The sequence below is a fragment of the Salvelinus namaycush genome, chromosome 25 (assembly GCF_016432855.1).
Source record: "Salvelinus namaycush isolate Seneca chromosome 25, SaNama_1.0, whole genome shotgun sequence".
NCBI lineage: Eukaryota > Metazoa > Chordata > Actinopteri > Salmoniformes > Salmonidae > Salvelinus > Salvelinus namaycush.
In genome coordinates this window covers 999,366-1,014,081 of record NC_052331.1, presented here as the reverse complement: position 1 = coordinate 1,014,081, position 14,716 = coordinate 999,366, and the positions used below count along the sequence as shown (strand labels likewise).

Here is a 14,716-nt window from a genome sequence, read left to right as displayed (position 1 = left end):
ATCAGAGACAGATGGTAGTCGTTGTCTCTGATTGAGACTCATATATAGGAGGCTTGTTTTGTGTTGGGATTTTGTGGGTGTTTGTTACCTGTCTCTGTGTTTGTGTTCTGCACCAGATAGGTCTGTATCGGTTTTGCACATTTGTTATTTTGTATGTTGTTTGTAGTGTTTCACTTGTTCTTGTATTAAACATGTTTAACACTAGCCGCGCTGCACTTTGGTCCAATCCTTGCTACTCCTCTTCGGATGAAGAGATGGAAGAAGCCCGTTACAATAATCAAGCCTCAGGTTGTTTTTAGTCATAATAATCAATAATATTTCAACCGGACAAAAGCTTCGTCAATATAAAAGGAAAACAAGAAAGGCGCACTCTCGGTCGTGCGCATGAACAACCTCTGGGACACTGCAGTGTCCACTCATTCAGAGTGGTCTTACTCCCTCATTTTTCAGAATGCAAGCCTGAAACAATTTCTAAAGACTGTTGACATCTAGTGCAAGCCATAGGAAGTGCAATTTGAGTCCTAAGTCAATGGAATCTGTATAGGCAGTCAATGGAAAACTACAAACATAAAAAAATCCCACTTCCTGGATGGATTTTTCTCAGGTTTTCGCCTGCCATATCAGTTCTGTTATACTCACAGGCATTATTTTAACAGTTTTGAACACTTTAGAGTGTTTTCTATCCACATCTACCAATTAAATGCATATCCTAGCTTCTGGGCCTGAGTAACAGGCGGTTTACTTTGGGCACACTTTTCATCCAGAGGTGAAAATAGTGCCTCCTACCCTACTGAAGTTTTAAGGATTAAACCAAAATGATATGAATAGGGTACACCAGCAGTAGTTTTCCATTCAGACAAGATGTCGGGTAAATTGCCACAGTAGATTTGCCGTGGTAAACAAAGAAATACTTTATTTCAGTTGTAAGAAATAGTGTCAAAAAATAAATCTCCCTTAGTCTACTAAAAAAGTAGGATACATTTGTTGAGATTATTACACCCACCAGGGTGAAATATTCTTGAAATATGTTGGCAGCAATCAGGACTAAAAGATTACTTCGACATCCGCTTTAAAGTGCGGTAAATCGGTGGCCAGTGATGGTTGCAATTGAGATGAACTGTGCTGGTGACTTTGGCACGTGTTTAACCAGAGATTACCTTGTGTTAGTACACTGGCCAATGTGTGTTGCAATAGGCTCGGAGGATCCCAGAGGAGAGATTTGAAAACCATTGAGTTACAGCACAAAGAGATGTGGCACCAGGCTCTAATGACAACCTCTGGCTATGACTAACATGTGCTGTAGTGCTTCACCACCACAGTAACTCATTTGATCTATAGGATCCTCAAGCTGTGGCAAGTATTGGTTGTGTGAAGACCATGGAAGAAGAAGAATATTTCATTGTAGAGCACATTTCCCATGCTCAATGCGCATAAGAAAATAAAAAACAACAACAATACATCAAAACCTTTTTTTTAAATGATCACAATAGATCAAAACATTACCCGCTAATGCAAAATATACTTTACACAGATTAAGAAATCAAATCTTAAAAGCTAGCTTGAATGGGTAGGTCTTTAGTTATTTTTTAAACGAGGGAATTGAGTGTGTTTATGTCGTTTTCTTTTACATTTCTCAGCAGTCATATGTAGTTAACGCCAAATACACTCACAGTTCTGCAAACAACAGCAGATCTGCATGACCTGAAAATGTATTCTTGTAAATAAACAACAGCAAATTCTAGGACATACTGCAGCTAGTTTCCAAGTCAGAAGGACAGGGCATGGAAGTAGATGTAGTTGTTTTTTTTGTCAGCGAATATCAATACAAGCACAAATATTTTCCAAGTACTGTGTATGTGTGTGTGTTGGGAGGAGGGTGGGGGTTGTGTGAACTACCCAGCATGCCCGATGTTGTGTTCCTACCTGGAGACGACGAGGGGCAGAATGAGCATCTTCAACATCCTCATCAGGAGCTCTCCAGGAAACTGGAAGTACTTCACCTCCTACATAAACACAGAGAGGACAAACAGAGCAGGATGTTAGTTAGGGTAGATAGGAGATTGACCTACTGTAAATATTGGGTAGGCTTACTGTAGTTAGGCATTTTGGATTTACCACACTGTAAAAAGCCAACTTAACCAAATCCTAAAGAATAAAGGCAGTAATGTACACGAAAGGTAAAAACACACTTAATGAGACCACCATCAGACCAACTCCTTGAATGGCCTACTCCGTGAAGTTTGCATATGTGTAAAAAAAAACACACTACGTTGCTCAAAACATGTTTTTACCCTTAAGTGTGTGTACATTACTGTATTTATATGTCAGATATTGTTTTTCAACAGGAAAAGTATATATGTTTTTATTGCTGGAGTGCGTATTGAAGCATTTTAGAGTGGTGTTTCAAATGAGCACATTGTGGTTCTAAATTACTCAACAACATAAAATGATCCCCTTTAACACTTCAGTGGCAAGTTACATTGTGATACGAATGGGAATATTCAATCCAGATAAACAATTAAATAGGCATCTGTTAGTAAATACCTGAGAGGTGGATGTTCTATCATCTGTTCTACTGTATTTACCAAGACGGGAGGTGTTTATAATTCCTTAGGATGTGGATGTGAGGAGGATAGAGAGAGGGATGGTTGGGGGGATGGAGAGTAGTGGGAGAAAAAAAATTATTAGGAACAGAGAGGTGTGGAGAGATAGAGAGAAGGTTTTGAGAGAGAGAGAGAGAGAGAGAGAGGAAGGGAGAGAGAGGGATGAATTCAAACACAATACGTCTGAGAGATGATAACAGCTAAAGAGCTTTAGCTGTTGTTTAATATTGGGAAGGAAGAGGGGGCGGAAAGACAGGAGGAGAGGGAGATTAGATCAGGATCACTGCAGTCAAATGGCGGGCTGATTAGTAGTGAGTGTGTGTGTGTCACGGGTGAGAGAGACACACACACACAGCTGGTATCAGGCCCTGGCATCTGCCGAACACAAGTGGCACATGCACACACTGCCCCAATTATAACCACCTAATCCCAATAAATGAAACACCCAGTGACATTTTGGGAGGTTGATCATATCATAACCAATAAAGTATCGCTATACAACACCTGAAGGGTCATCTTGTATTTAATATCATGCAATACATCTGTTGCATGATAGCAGGACAGCAAAATGGGAGGGAAAATGGACCGGGGTTAGGGTTCAGAGGGTTTTACAATAATTGTGTGGAGATCTCGATTTGGGAAGATTAGTTTGAGCCAGTTGCTCTGAAGCCTTGTTTACACTGCAGGCGTTAATGCTCAAATCAGTTTTGTTTTTCAAATGCGTTTTGGAAACTGACTGTCCAAACAACAAGTTACACGTGACCAATCCAGATTTATGTGTGTTCAGACAGCAGTCATTTGCTGACACGGCTACGCTAGTTGTCATAGTAATGACGGGTGTGTTCAAACAAGTCCTTTTTTGGCTAGCCACAGCAGTCAACTAGCTATCTGTTTAGCATTCAAGCACATTCACAAATTTGTTTGTAAAGAATTAGCAAGCTAGTTAGCTACCACATGTTCTTGTCAAACTGTCAACAGAGTAGCTAGCAAGCAACAAGATATGCCAAATAACAGTCTACCACTTGAGGGCAAATAAATCCGATTTGACCATTCAGACACGAGGGTGTCAGGTAGCCTAGTCGTTAAGCGTGTAGGGCCAGTAACTGAAAGGTTGCTAGTTTGAATCCCCAAGCCGACTAAGTGAAAATCTGTCAATGTGCCCTTGAGAAAGTCACTTAAAACTTCTTATCCGGTGAAATTGCAGAGCACGAAATTCAAACGACAGTATTATAAATATTTAACTTTTATAAAATCACAAGTGTAATACATCAAAATAAAGCTTAACTTCTTGTTAATCCAGCCGCCATGTCAGATTTCAAAAAGGCTTTACCGCGAAAGCAAACCATGCGATTATCTGAGGACAGCGCCCCGCATACAAACACATGAAAAACATATTTCAACCAGGCAGGTGCGACACGAAAGTCAGAAATAGCGATATAAAAAGTGCCTTACCTTTGATGATCTTCTTCTGTTGGCACTCCAAAAGGTCCCAGTTACATTACAAATGGTCCTTTTGTTCAAAAATGTCCTTCTTTATATCCATAAAAACACAGTTTAGCTGGCGCGCTTCAGTCAATAATCAACCCAGTTTCCCTCCATCAAAATGCATACAAAATGAATCCCAAACGTTACTAACAAACTTTTCCAAACAAGTCAAACAACGTTTATAATCCAACCTTAGGTACCCTAATATGTAAATAAACGATAAAATTTAAGACGGAGAATCGTTATTGTCTTTACCGGAGAAAAATACCAAAGACCGCGCTCTCTTCCACGTGCTTGGAAACACTACAGCCAAAATGGGAGCCACCTAGAAAAACTAAACTTTCTGGCAAATTTTTCCAAAAACCAGCCTGAAACTCCTTCTAAAGACTGTTGACATCTAGTGGAAGCCCTAGGAACTGCAATCTGGGAGGACTTGGCCTTATAATAAAAGTGATAGCCATTGAAAATAGGGGTATCAGTTCTGTTATACTCACATACATCATTTTAACAGTTTTAGAAACTTTAGAGTGTTTTCTATCCAAATCTACCAATTATATGCATATCCTAGCTTCTGGGCCTGAGTAACAGGCAGTTTACTGTGGGCACGCTTTTCATCCGGACATCAAAATACTGCCCCCTACCCAAGAGAGGTTAATCCTAACTGCTCCAGTAAATCGCTCTGGATAAGAGTGTCTGCTAAATGACATAAATGTGAAGTTGTATGGCCAGGAATCAGATTAGTATCTGCTTTCAAACAACATACGAAGATGGCTTGAAATATCCGATTCAATGTGCTTTTGGGCTGTTCAGACTACAGGAAAAAGAACCGACTCAAATATGCATAAAAATGTGATTTTAGTGACTTCAAACTGCCAGAGTGAACAAGGCTTAAAAGCAGTGACATCACAGTCTCTCAAATGAAGCAAATTATTAATCTGGTTAATTATATTAGACGATCCTTTTGCTATAGGCTAGTTTTAGGTGGCGGGAAAAAGGTATATAAACCATTCCCATCTCTCAGTGTGAGAAACAGGAGACATACAACACAAACAAACATTCAATTGTTCCTCCCTCTACCTCAACAATGTGTATACTTTGTATGGTTTGTTTTTTTGCGCTAGTGCAGAACAAACCATTGTCGGTTTGAGAAATAACCTTCAAGACAGTGGAGGGGGAGAGTAGGGGGGGTGGTATGTTGTGTGCAACCAATCCACCTACTACCCCACTCCCATTCCCTATGACGACACGGCTACACCCCCAGGACCTCCTCCACCTCCAGTACCCTACTTTCTCCTACCCACTCTACCTCACAGCAGAGAGAGGGGATAGAAAATCTTTTTGGGACTAATGTTTAGAACATATGGAATGTTCAAAGAAAACCAACTAGGATGTTTAATGTCAGTAATGAGTAGCTCTTATCACCATCACTACTACTGTAAGCCTAAGCCATTTCCTTCTCCTTGTTCTCTTATCCACCAGTCTAATGGACCTTTAAATGGTTGCAATGTTGTGGTATTATCAGAGCTTCAGACTCTTATCAAATATACTACTTTGACAAAATCCACTCGGTCTCGTGGGCTACCTACAGACGGTAACTGCTGGAAGAGATATCCATAATGTTTTGTAACTTCATGTTATTTTGTCCCCAGGAAACCCTCCTTTTCCAATTTGGGATATTATTTTCTGCAAAGTTTGTCATCTCCATAGATGTACACATTTGTTTTTTCTTCTTGAATTATACACTGAGTATATCAAACATTAGGAACACCTTCCTAATATTGAGTTGCACCCCAACTTTTGCCCTCAGAACAGCCTCAATTCGCCGGTGCATGGAGTCTACAAGGTGTTTAAAGCGTTCAACAGGGATGCTGACCCATGCGGACTCCAATGCTTCTCACAGTTGTGTCAAGTTGGCTGGATGTCCTTCGGGTGGTGGACCATTCTTTGCAGTTTGCAGCGTTGCAGTTCTTGAAACAAACCGGTGCGCCTGGCATACCACGTACAAAGGCACTTAAATCTTTTGTCACATACACAATCCATGTCTCAATTGCCTCAAGGCTTAAAAATCATTCTTGAACCTGTCTCCTCTCCTTCATCTACACTGATTGAAGTGGATTTAACAAGTGACATCAATAAGGGATCATAGCTTTCACCTGGATTCACCTGGTCACTCTGTCATATTTTGTGCACTCAGTGTACATTCTAAATCATGTATAATGTCACATAACCAATTATTCATACAGTCCTGTTTTATTACGTCAATCATTGAAATTACATGATACCAGTACACCGGTACACAATGTAATAAGACAGTCGCTAAGAACAAACAGTCAATGTTCATTTTCATAACCCACAGGGCTGGTGGATTGTCACGCCCCCCATGTGTAAAATTAGCACAGCCGATTGTGTGTCGTAATTACCTTTGTATATTTAATTTGAACAGAATGCCTTCAAAATGAACTTAGTCCAATTTCAACGTATTCTGTTCTTTATCTGATAAACCAACGAATGCCATTCTTGAAGCTGGTCTAGCGGGTATCTCTGCAGCTCCCCACTCTCTGTATCCCCCTGTCTTATTCAAATCTATCTCTGTCCAAATAAAGTGAATATACCTTTTCAACAAATATTGGGGGGAAAACAAACAAACAGGGAACAACAGCAGTCTGCTGCTCTTATAGCCCATCTATGTGATTCACAGCTAAGCCTCCACAGCCACAGCAACAGCCACGGACAAACTTCCTCTCGCAAATAGGGAGCGCGGCTGATGAGACGATGTTTACTTTGAAAACAAACACGTACAGGACAAGTGAAGCTAAACGAATCAATAGGGACAGGATCGGAGAGCATCGGAGAGCACCCGACAGCATGAATCACTGGATGAGTTGTGTTTGGAAAAGTTTGAACTTTAACATCATTTTTTAACTGAGTATGCCAGCTATTTTGTAAACAGAAAATGTGTCTCTTTCCATAAGTCAGTCTGATCAGTGTCATCCTAGAGACAAAACCGTGATCTAGCCTCAAGTCTAGCCACTAAGCAACAGCAGCCAATGGCACTGCGACATTAAAGAGCAGAGAGGCTTTGTTGGATAGTCTGTATTCAGCAACAGCTTATAGAGCGATCTCCCTCTTTCTCAACCCCCTCAGCTCTCTGCACCCACCTCAGCGCTCACACACCTACAACATAAGTGTGTGTGGTAATTCACAATTCAATCACAGTGTTATTGAGGTTGGTATTGTCACTTGGTAGTACAAGACGGGGGTTGTTTTTTTTTCACATGGTAGGACAACAGCTGTGTTCGAGGAGAGGTTGGTGTTAAGAAAGAGGGGAATGTTTGGGGATATTTTTGGGAGGACACAGTTCTTATGTAAGGTGTTTTTCAAGGATAGGAAGACAGGGGGACCAGTGGACAGTGAGAACAGAGTGCAGCAGAGTAGTGGGTCAAGGACTTCAGGGGCACCACATTTGTAAGGAGCAGGGATTCTTTTAAATTTTATTTAACTAGGCAAGTCAGTTAAGAACAAATTCTTATTTACAATGACAGCCTAGGAACAGTGGGTGAACAGCCTTTGTTCAGGAGGAGAACGACAGATTTCTACCTAGTCAGCTCGGGGAATTGATCTAGCAACCTTTCGGTTACTGGCCCAATGCTCTAACCACTAGGCTACCTGTCGTGGGGTGGGGGGGTTAAGGGAACAGGAGACCCAGGGTGTTTCAGGTCAACAGAGGAGTGGTAACTGTAGCGGAGGTGTAAAGGAACAGGTCCTAACGGGATGGTGGGAATGACTATTGAAGGAAGGGTACTATTGAAGGAAGGGTACTATTGAAGGAAGGGTACTATTGAAGGGAGGGTGTTGGTTGGTTGAGGGAACAGGACACCCCGCGGGTGTTAGTTTTGACACTGACCTGGTCGGAGAGCTGCTTGCCCCGCAGATGGAAGCCCATCATGCAGCCAATGACCACAGCCAACACAGACAGGATGAGGAGCCCGTTCTGCGCACACACATTCTTCACCCGGCCCCGCACCTCCGCAAAGTTCACCGCCATCCTGACTCTCCCGGAAAGTCCTCCACAGTCCCGGACACGGACACTCACTCCACCAGAGTCCCTGGTCGGTCAGTCAGTCAACCATGTGGAGCGAGTAGAGAGGCGACAGACTGGACAGCAGAAGAGGGCTGGGTGAAAGACGGAGACAAAGAGACGGGTAGAGAAGGGAGGGACTGAAAAGTGATTAAAGAGAGAAAAATAACTAAGAAGAGGAAGATCGAGATGGAAAGAGGAGTGAGTGGAATAGATATAGGTTTGCAGGAGAAAGTAGTAGGGAGAAAGGCAGTTGTCCTCTCTTTGGATAAAGCACTCTAGGGGGTTTTCTGCGACTCCACGAGCTGCTCTCTCTGTCATTCCACACAGGACTAAGAACACTTTCCAGGCACACACACGTTCTCTCTCTCTCTCTCTCTCTCTCTCTCTCTCTCTCTCTCTCTCTCTCTCTCTCTCTCTCTCGCTCTCTCTCGCTCTCTCTCTCGCTCTCTCTCTCGCTCTCTCTCTCGCTCTCTCTCTCGCTCTCTCTCTCTCTCTCTCTCTCTCGCTCTCTCTCGCTCTCTCTCGCTCTCTCTCGCTCTCTCTCGCTCTCTCTCGCTCTCTCTCTCTCTCTCTCTCTCTACGGCCAGTAGGGGGCTCTAGTCTGCGACAGCTGGCAGTATTGTCCTGAGGGTTAATACACTAGATCCTATTAGGAGCGGACCGGGCCATGCTACACTGCACTGTGCTGCATTACTGGGATCTGGCAGGATTAAAGACCTACCAACAATTAGACCGAGGATTGTTCCAGCCAGGCAACTGCAAAAAAGATGGAGGAGACAACAAGAGGAGGGAAAAACCACTGGCCTTTGAAGTGGGGAGGGAAAGGAGGGGGATGTGGAGACACATTAAGGGAGTCTAGGGAGTTTTTCCTAGCCACCGTGCTTCTACATCTGCATTGCTTGCTGCTTGGGGTTTTAGGCTGTGTTTCTGTATAGCACTTTGTGACATCGGCTGATGTAAAAAGGGCTTTATGAATACATTTGATTGATTGATTTGATTGATGAAGGATATTTTGGTTATTGATCTGTGGTGTTACACATAATGTACACATACTGCACACAGACACACAAGCAAACACATGCTTACGCACACAGGTATGTACGCACGCACACACACATACACCACACACACACACTGACACACACACACAACAGGACGGCTGTAAGGGGACAGAAGGCAAATAATAAGGAAATTAAACACCTGCGTGTGTGTGTGATGGAGAGGGAGAGACGTACTGCTTCACACCAGGGACAAGGGAACCGGACACACTCGTGTGCTGAGCTTCGTTCCCATGACGATGTGTGTAATCAGGTAAAATGAGGCCTCCTGGATCCTCCCTGACACTGCATGTGACCACAGAGCCACTCATAGCCATTCACCCAAACCCAACAGCCACCGACAGCCATTATTAATATGGAATGTTGTTATATTGACAGTTAATACAAATAAAATAATAGAATCAAAAACTGTCTGGCTAGCTAGCTAACAAACATATTGTGCAGATATATCTATAAATGCATTGTTTTATGCAATTTTGTATCATTTTTTCTGAGTTATTTTATTAAAGTTTTCCTTTACCAAAATGCATGATTTTTTGTCATGTTGCTAGGATCTCAATGTCTATTCTAAAGTTCTAATACAGGTATTAAATTATATGCCCAACGACCCACAGCTGCCACCCTGCCAGACTGTCTGGGCTGTTGGCCTGCCTGACACACACCTGTGAAGGATTGTGAGGGAGAGGGATAGATATGTCTTAAAATTTGGCAACTTTAGATCTACTAGATGGAAACTCTAATTAGGTGTTTTCCACTCAACGCTGACAGCCCCGGACATACACACACACAAGCACACACACACATGGCCCTCCATCGCCAGTTCCAGTTCCCTGCAGGCAGAATGTGTGTGAATTCCTGTGACATACCGAGGTACTCTAATCCTAATCCTAGGTCAATTTAACAGGCGCACACACCTGCTGCTGTTACCAAGCCTACAGCAGAGCAGACTGGGCCTGCTTCCCAAATGACACCCTATTACCTATGTAGTGCACTACTTTTGACCAGGGCCCATAGTTAAGATGTCAAATGTATGATCATGAGGTGGCGGATGAGGGGACTGAAAAAGGTTCTCTCTCGCTCTTAATTATGAAAGCCTGCGCCAAACTTGAGGGCTTTTTCATTACAGCTCTACCTGCCTGCTCATATTTAGATTCATTTACACCCATCGCAAGATAGCACTTGATAATTACAGTACCTGAGGGGAGATTAAAAAATAGACAATAGATACTGGTATAAACCTGATAAATAAGATACTGTAGTAAGCAATCTGAAATTGGTACATCCATTTCTGGACATTTAAATAATTTAAACAAAGTTTTTTTTTTTTTTTTTTTTTTTTACTATTTTCTACATTGTAGAATAATAGTGAAGGCAACAAAACTATGAAATAACACATATGGAATCACGTTGTAACCAAAAAAGTGTTAAACGAATCAAAATATATCTTATATTGACATTCTTTAAAGTAGTCACCCTTTTCCTTGATGACAGCTTTGCACACGCTTGGCATTCTCTCAACCAGCTTCATGAGGTAGTCACCTGGAATGCATTTCGGTTAGCAGGTGTGCCTTCTTAAAAGTTCATTTGTGGAATTTATTTCCTTCTTATTAATGCATTTGAGCCAATCAGTTGTGTTGTGGCAAGGTAGAGGTGGTAAACAGAAGATAGCTCTATTTGGTAAAATACTAAGTCCATATTATGGCAAGAACAGCTCAAATAAACAAAGACAACGACAGTCCATCATTACTGTAAGACATGAAGATCAGTCAATCTGGAAAATTTCAAGAACTTTGAAAGTGCAGTCACAAAAACCATCAAGCGCTATGATGAATCTGTCTCTCACGACACAGGAATGGAAGACCCAGAGTTACCTCTGCTGCAGAGGATAAATTCATTAGAGTTAACTGCACCTCAGATTACAGACCAAATAAATGCTTGCTTGGGCCAAGAAACACGAGTAATGGATATTAGACCGGTGGAAATCTGTCCTCTGGTCAGATGATTCCAAATGTGAGATTTCTGGTTCCAACTGCTGTGTATTTGTAAGACGCAGAGTAGGTGAACGGATTATCTTCGCATGTGTGGTTCCCACCATGAAGCATGGAGGAGGAGGTGTGATGGTGTTGGGGTGCTTTGCTGGTGACACTGTTGGTGACTTATTTAGAATTCAAGGCACACTTAACCTGCATGGCTACCACAGCATTCTGCAGCGATACGCCATCCCATCTGGTTTGCGCTTAGTGGGACTATAATTCGTTTTTCAACAGGAAAATGACCCAATATACCTCCAGGCTGTGTAAGGGCTATTTGACCAAGGAGAGTGATGGAGTGCTGCGTCAGATGACCTGGCCTCCACAATCACCAGACCTCAACCCAATTGAGATGGTTTGGGATGAGTTGGACCACAGAGTGAAGGAAAAGCAGCCAACAAGTGCTCAGCATATGTGGGAACTCCTTCAAGACTGTTGGAAAAGCATTCCACGTGTAGCTGGTTGAGAGAATGCAAAGAGTGTGATTTGTTTAACACTTTTTTGGTTGCTACATGATTCCATATGTGTTGTTTCATAGTTTGTATGTCTTCACTATTATTCTACAATGTAGAAAATAGTAAAAATAAAGATAAACCCTTGAATGAGTAGGTGTGTCCAAACTTTTGACTGGTACTATATATACAGTGCATTCAGAAAGTATTCAGACCCCTTTAATTGTTTCAAATTTTGTTACGTTACAGCCTTATTCTAAAATATGTCAATCGTCAATCTACACACAATACTCCATAATGACGAAGCGAAGTGAATTTTTTTCAAATGTATTAAAAATAAAAAACAGAAACACATTATTTGTATATGTATTCTGACCCTTTGCTATTAGACTCAAAATTGAGCTAATGTTCATCCTGTTTCCATTGATCATCCTTGAGATGATGAGTGAAGTCCACCTGTGGTAAATTCAAGTGATTGGATCTGATTTGGAAAGGCACACACCTGTCTCTATAATGTCCCAAAGTTGACAGTGCATGTAAGAGCAAAAACCAAGCCATGAGGTCGAAGGATTTGTCCGTGGAGCTCCGAGACAGAGTTGTGTCGAGGCATAGATCTGGGGATCTGCAGCATTGAAGGTCCCCAAGAACAGGCCTCCATCATTTTAAATGGAAGAAGTTTGGAACCACCAAGACTCTTCCTAGAGCTGGCCACCCGGCAAACGGAGCAATCGGGGAGAAGGATCTTGGTCAAGGAGGTGTTCCAGAGCTCCAGAGTTCTTCTGTGGAGATGGGAGAAACTTCCAGATGGACAAGCGTCTCTGCAGCACTCCACCAATCAGGCCTTTATGGTAGATTGGCCAGACGGAAGCCACTCCTCAGTAAAAGGCACATAACAGCCCGCTTGGAGTTTGCCAAAACAGCACCTAAAGGACTCAGACCATGAGAAATAAGATTCTCTGGAGAAACTCCCCAAATACAGGTGTTCCAAGCTTGCAGCGTAATACCCAAGAAGACCGTAATCACTGCCAAAGGTGCTTCAACAAAGTACTGAGTAAAGGGTATTTATGTACAGTCGTGGCCAAAAGTTTTGAGAATGACACAAATATGAATTTTCACAAAGTCTGCTGCCTCAGTTTGTATGATGGCAATTTGCATATACTCCAGAATGTTATGAAGAGCGATCAGATGAATTGCAATTAATTGCAAAGTCCCTCTTTGCCATGAAAATGAACTGAATCCCCAAAAAACATTTCCACTGCATTTCAGCCCTGCCACAAAAGGACCAGCTGACATCATGTCAGTGATTCTCTCGTTAACACAGGTGTGAGTGTTGACGAGGTCAAGGCTGGAGATCACTCTGTCATGCTGATTGAGTTCGAATAACAGTCTAGATGCTTCAAAAGGAGGGTGGTGCTTGGAATCATTGTTCTTCCTCTGTCAGCCATGGTTACCTGCAAGGAAACACGTGCCGTCATCATTGCTTTGCACAAAAAGGGCTTCACAGGCAAGGATATTGCTGCCAGTAAACTAAATCATTAATTTATCGAATCATCAAGAACTTCAAGGGGAGCGGTTCAATTGTTGTGAAGAAGGCTTCAGGGCACCCAAGAAAGTCCTGCAAGCGCCAGGACCGTCTCTTAAAGTTGATCCAGCTGCAGGATCGGGGCACCACCAGTACAGAGCTTGCTCAGGAATGGGAGCAGGCAGGTGTGAGTGCATCTGCACGCACAGTGAGGCAAAGACTTTTGGAGGATGGCCTGGTGTCAAGAAGGGCAGCAAAGAAGCCACTTCTCTCCAGGAAAAACATCAGGGACAGACTGATATTCTGCAAAAGGTACAGGGATTGGACTGCTGAGGACTGGGGTAAAGTCATTTTCTCTGGTGAATTCCCTTTCCGATTGTTTTGGGCATCCGGAAAAAAGCTTGTCCGGAGAAGACAAAGTGAGCGCTACCATCAGTCCTGTGTCATGCCAACAGTAAAGCATCCTGAGACCATTCATGTGTGGGATTGCTTCTCAGCCAAGGGAGTGGGCTCACTCACAATTTTGCCTAAGAACACAGCCATGAATAAAGAATGGTACCAACACATCCTCCAAGAGCAACTTCTCCCAACCATCCAGGAACAGTTTGTTGATGAACAATGCCTTTTCCAGCATGATGGAGCACCTTGCCATAAGGTAAAAGTGATAACTAAGTGGCTTGGGGAACAAAATATTGATATTTTGGATCCATGGCCAGGAAACTTAATCCCATTGAGAACTTGTGGTCAATCTTCAAGAGGCGGGTGGACAAACAAAACCCACAAATTCTGCCAAACTCCAAGCATTGATTATGCAAGAATGGGCTGCCATCAGTCAGGATGTGGCCCAGAAGTTAATTGACAGCAAGCCAGGGCGAATTAAAGAGGTCTTGAAAAAGAAGGGTCAACACTGCAAATATTGACTATTTGCATCAACTTCATGTAATTGTCAATTAAAGCCTTTGACACTTATGAAATGCTTGTAATTAGACTTCAGTATACCATTGTAACATCTGACAAAAATATCTAAAGACACTGAGGCAGCAGACTTTGTGAAAATGTATTTTGGCCACGACTGTACTGTGATTTCTGTTTTATTTAATTATCATTAGTAAAAATGTAAACAGTTGTTCCTTTGTCATTATGGGGTACTGTGTGTAGATTGATGAGAAAGAAAAAAAATGATTTAATCAATTTTAGAATAAGGCTGTAACGTAACAAAACGTGGAAAAGTCAAGTGGTCTGAATACTTTCCGATTGCACTGTATTACGTATTGAGGAATATAACTTATAATTGCCTCATGAGCTTAGTTCAACTGTCATATGCCATCAGAACCCAAAATATAAGCTTGCTTTACAACTGTATCACTGTAACACTGTATATCCTCAAACTATGGATGGTCAGTACTTGCATCCATAGCTGTCTATGAATTTGAGAGTGGTTGCATTTCTCCAGCACTGTCCCTCCGCTGTTTACCAAAACAGAGT

At 42.3% G+C, this 14,716-nt stretch overlaps 1 protein-coding gene across 1 annotated transcript in view; it reads right to left on the bottom strand.

The window, feature by feature from the left end:
* Positions 1–9,462, bottom strand: part of LOC120020505 (excitatory amino acid transporter 5-like) — a 60,367-nt gene extending 50,905 nt beyond the window's left edge. The window contains exons 1-4 of the mRNA XM_038964208.1: positions 9,415–9,462; positions 9,217–9,221; positions 7,993–8,194; positions 1,924–2,003 (exon numbers count right to left, since the gene is read on the bottom strand). Coding sequence (XP_038820136.1) covers positions 1,924–2,003; positions 7,993–8,194; positions 9,217–9,221; positions 9,415–9,462 — 335 coding nt within the window. The remainder of the gene's footprint in view (positions 1–1,923; positions 2,004–7,992; positions 8,195–9,216; positions 9,222–9,414) is intronic.
* Positions 9,463–14,716: the final 5,254 nt, after the last annotated feature.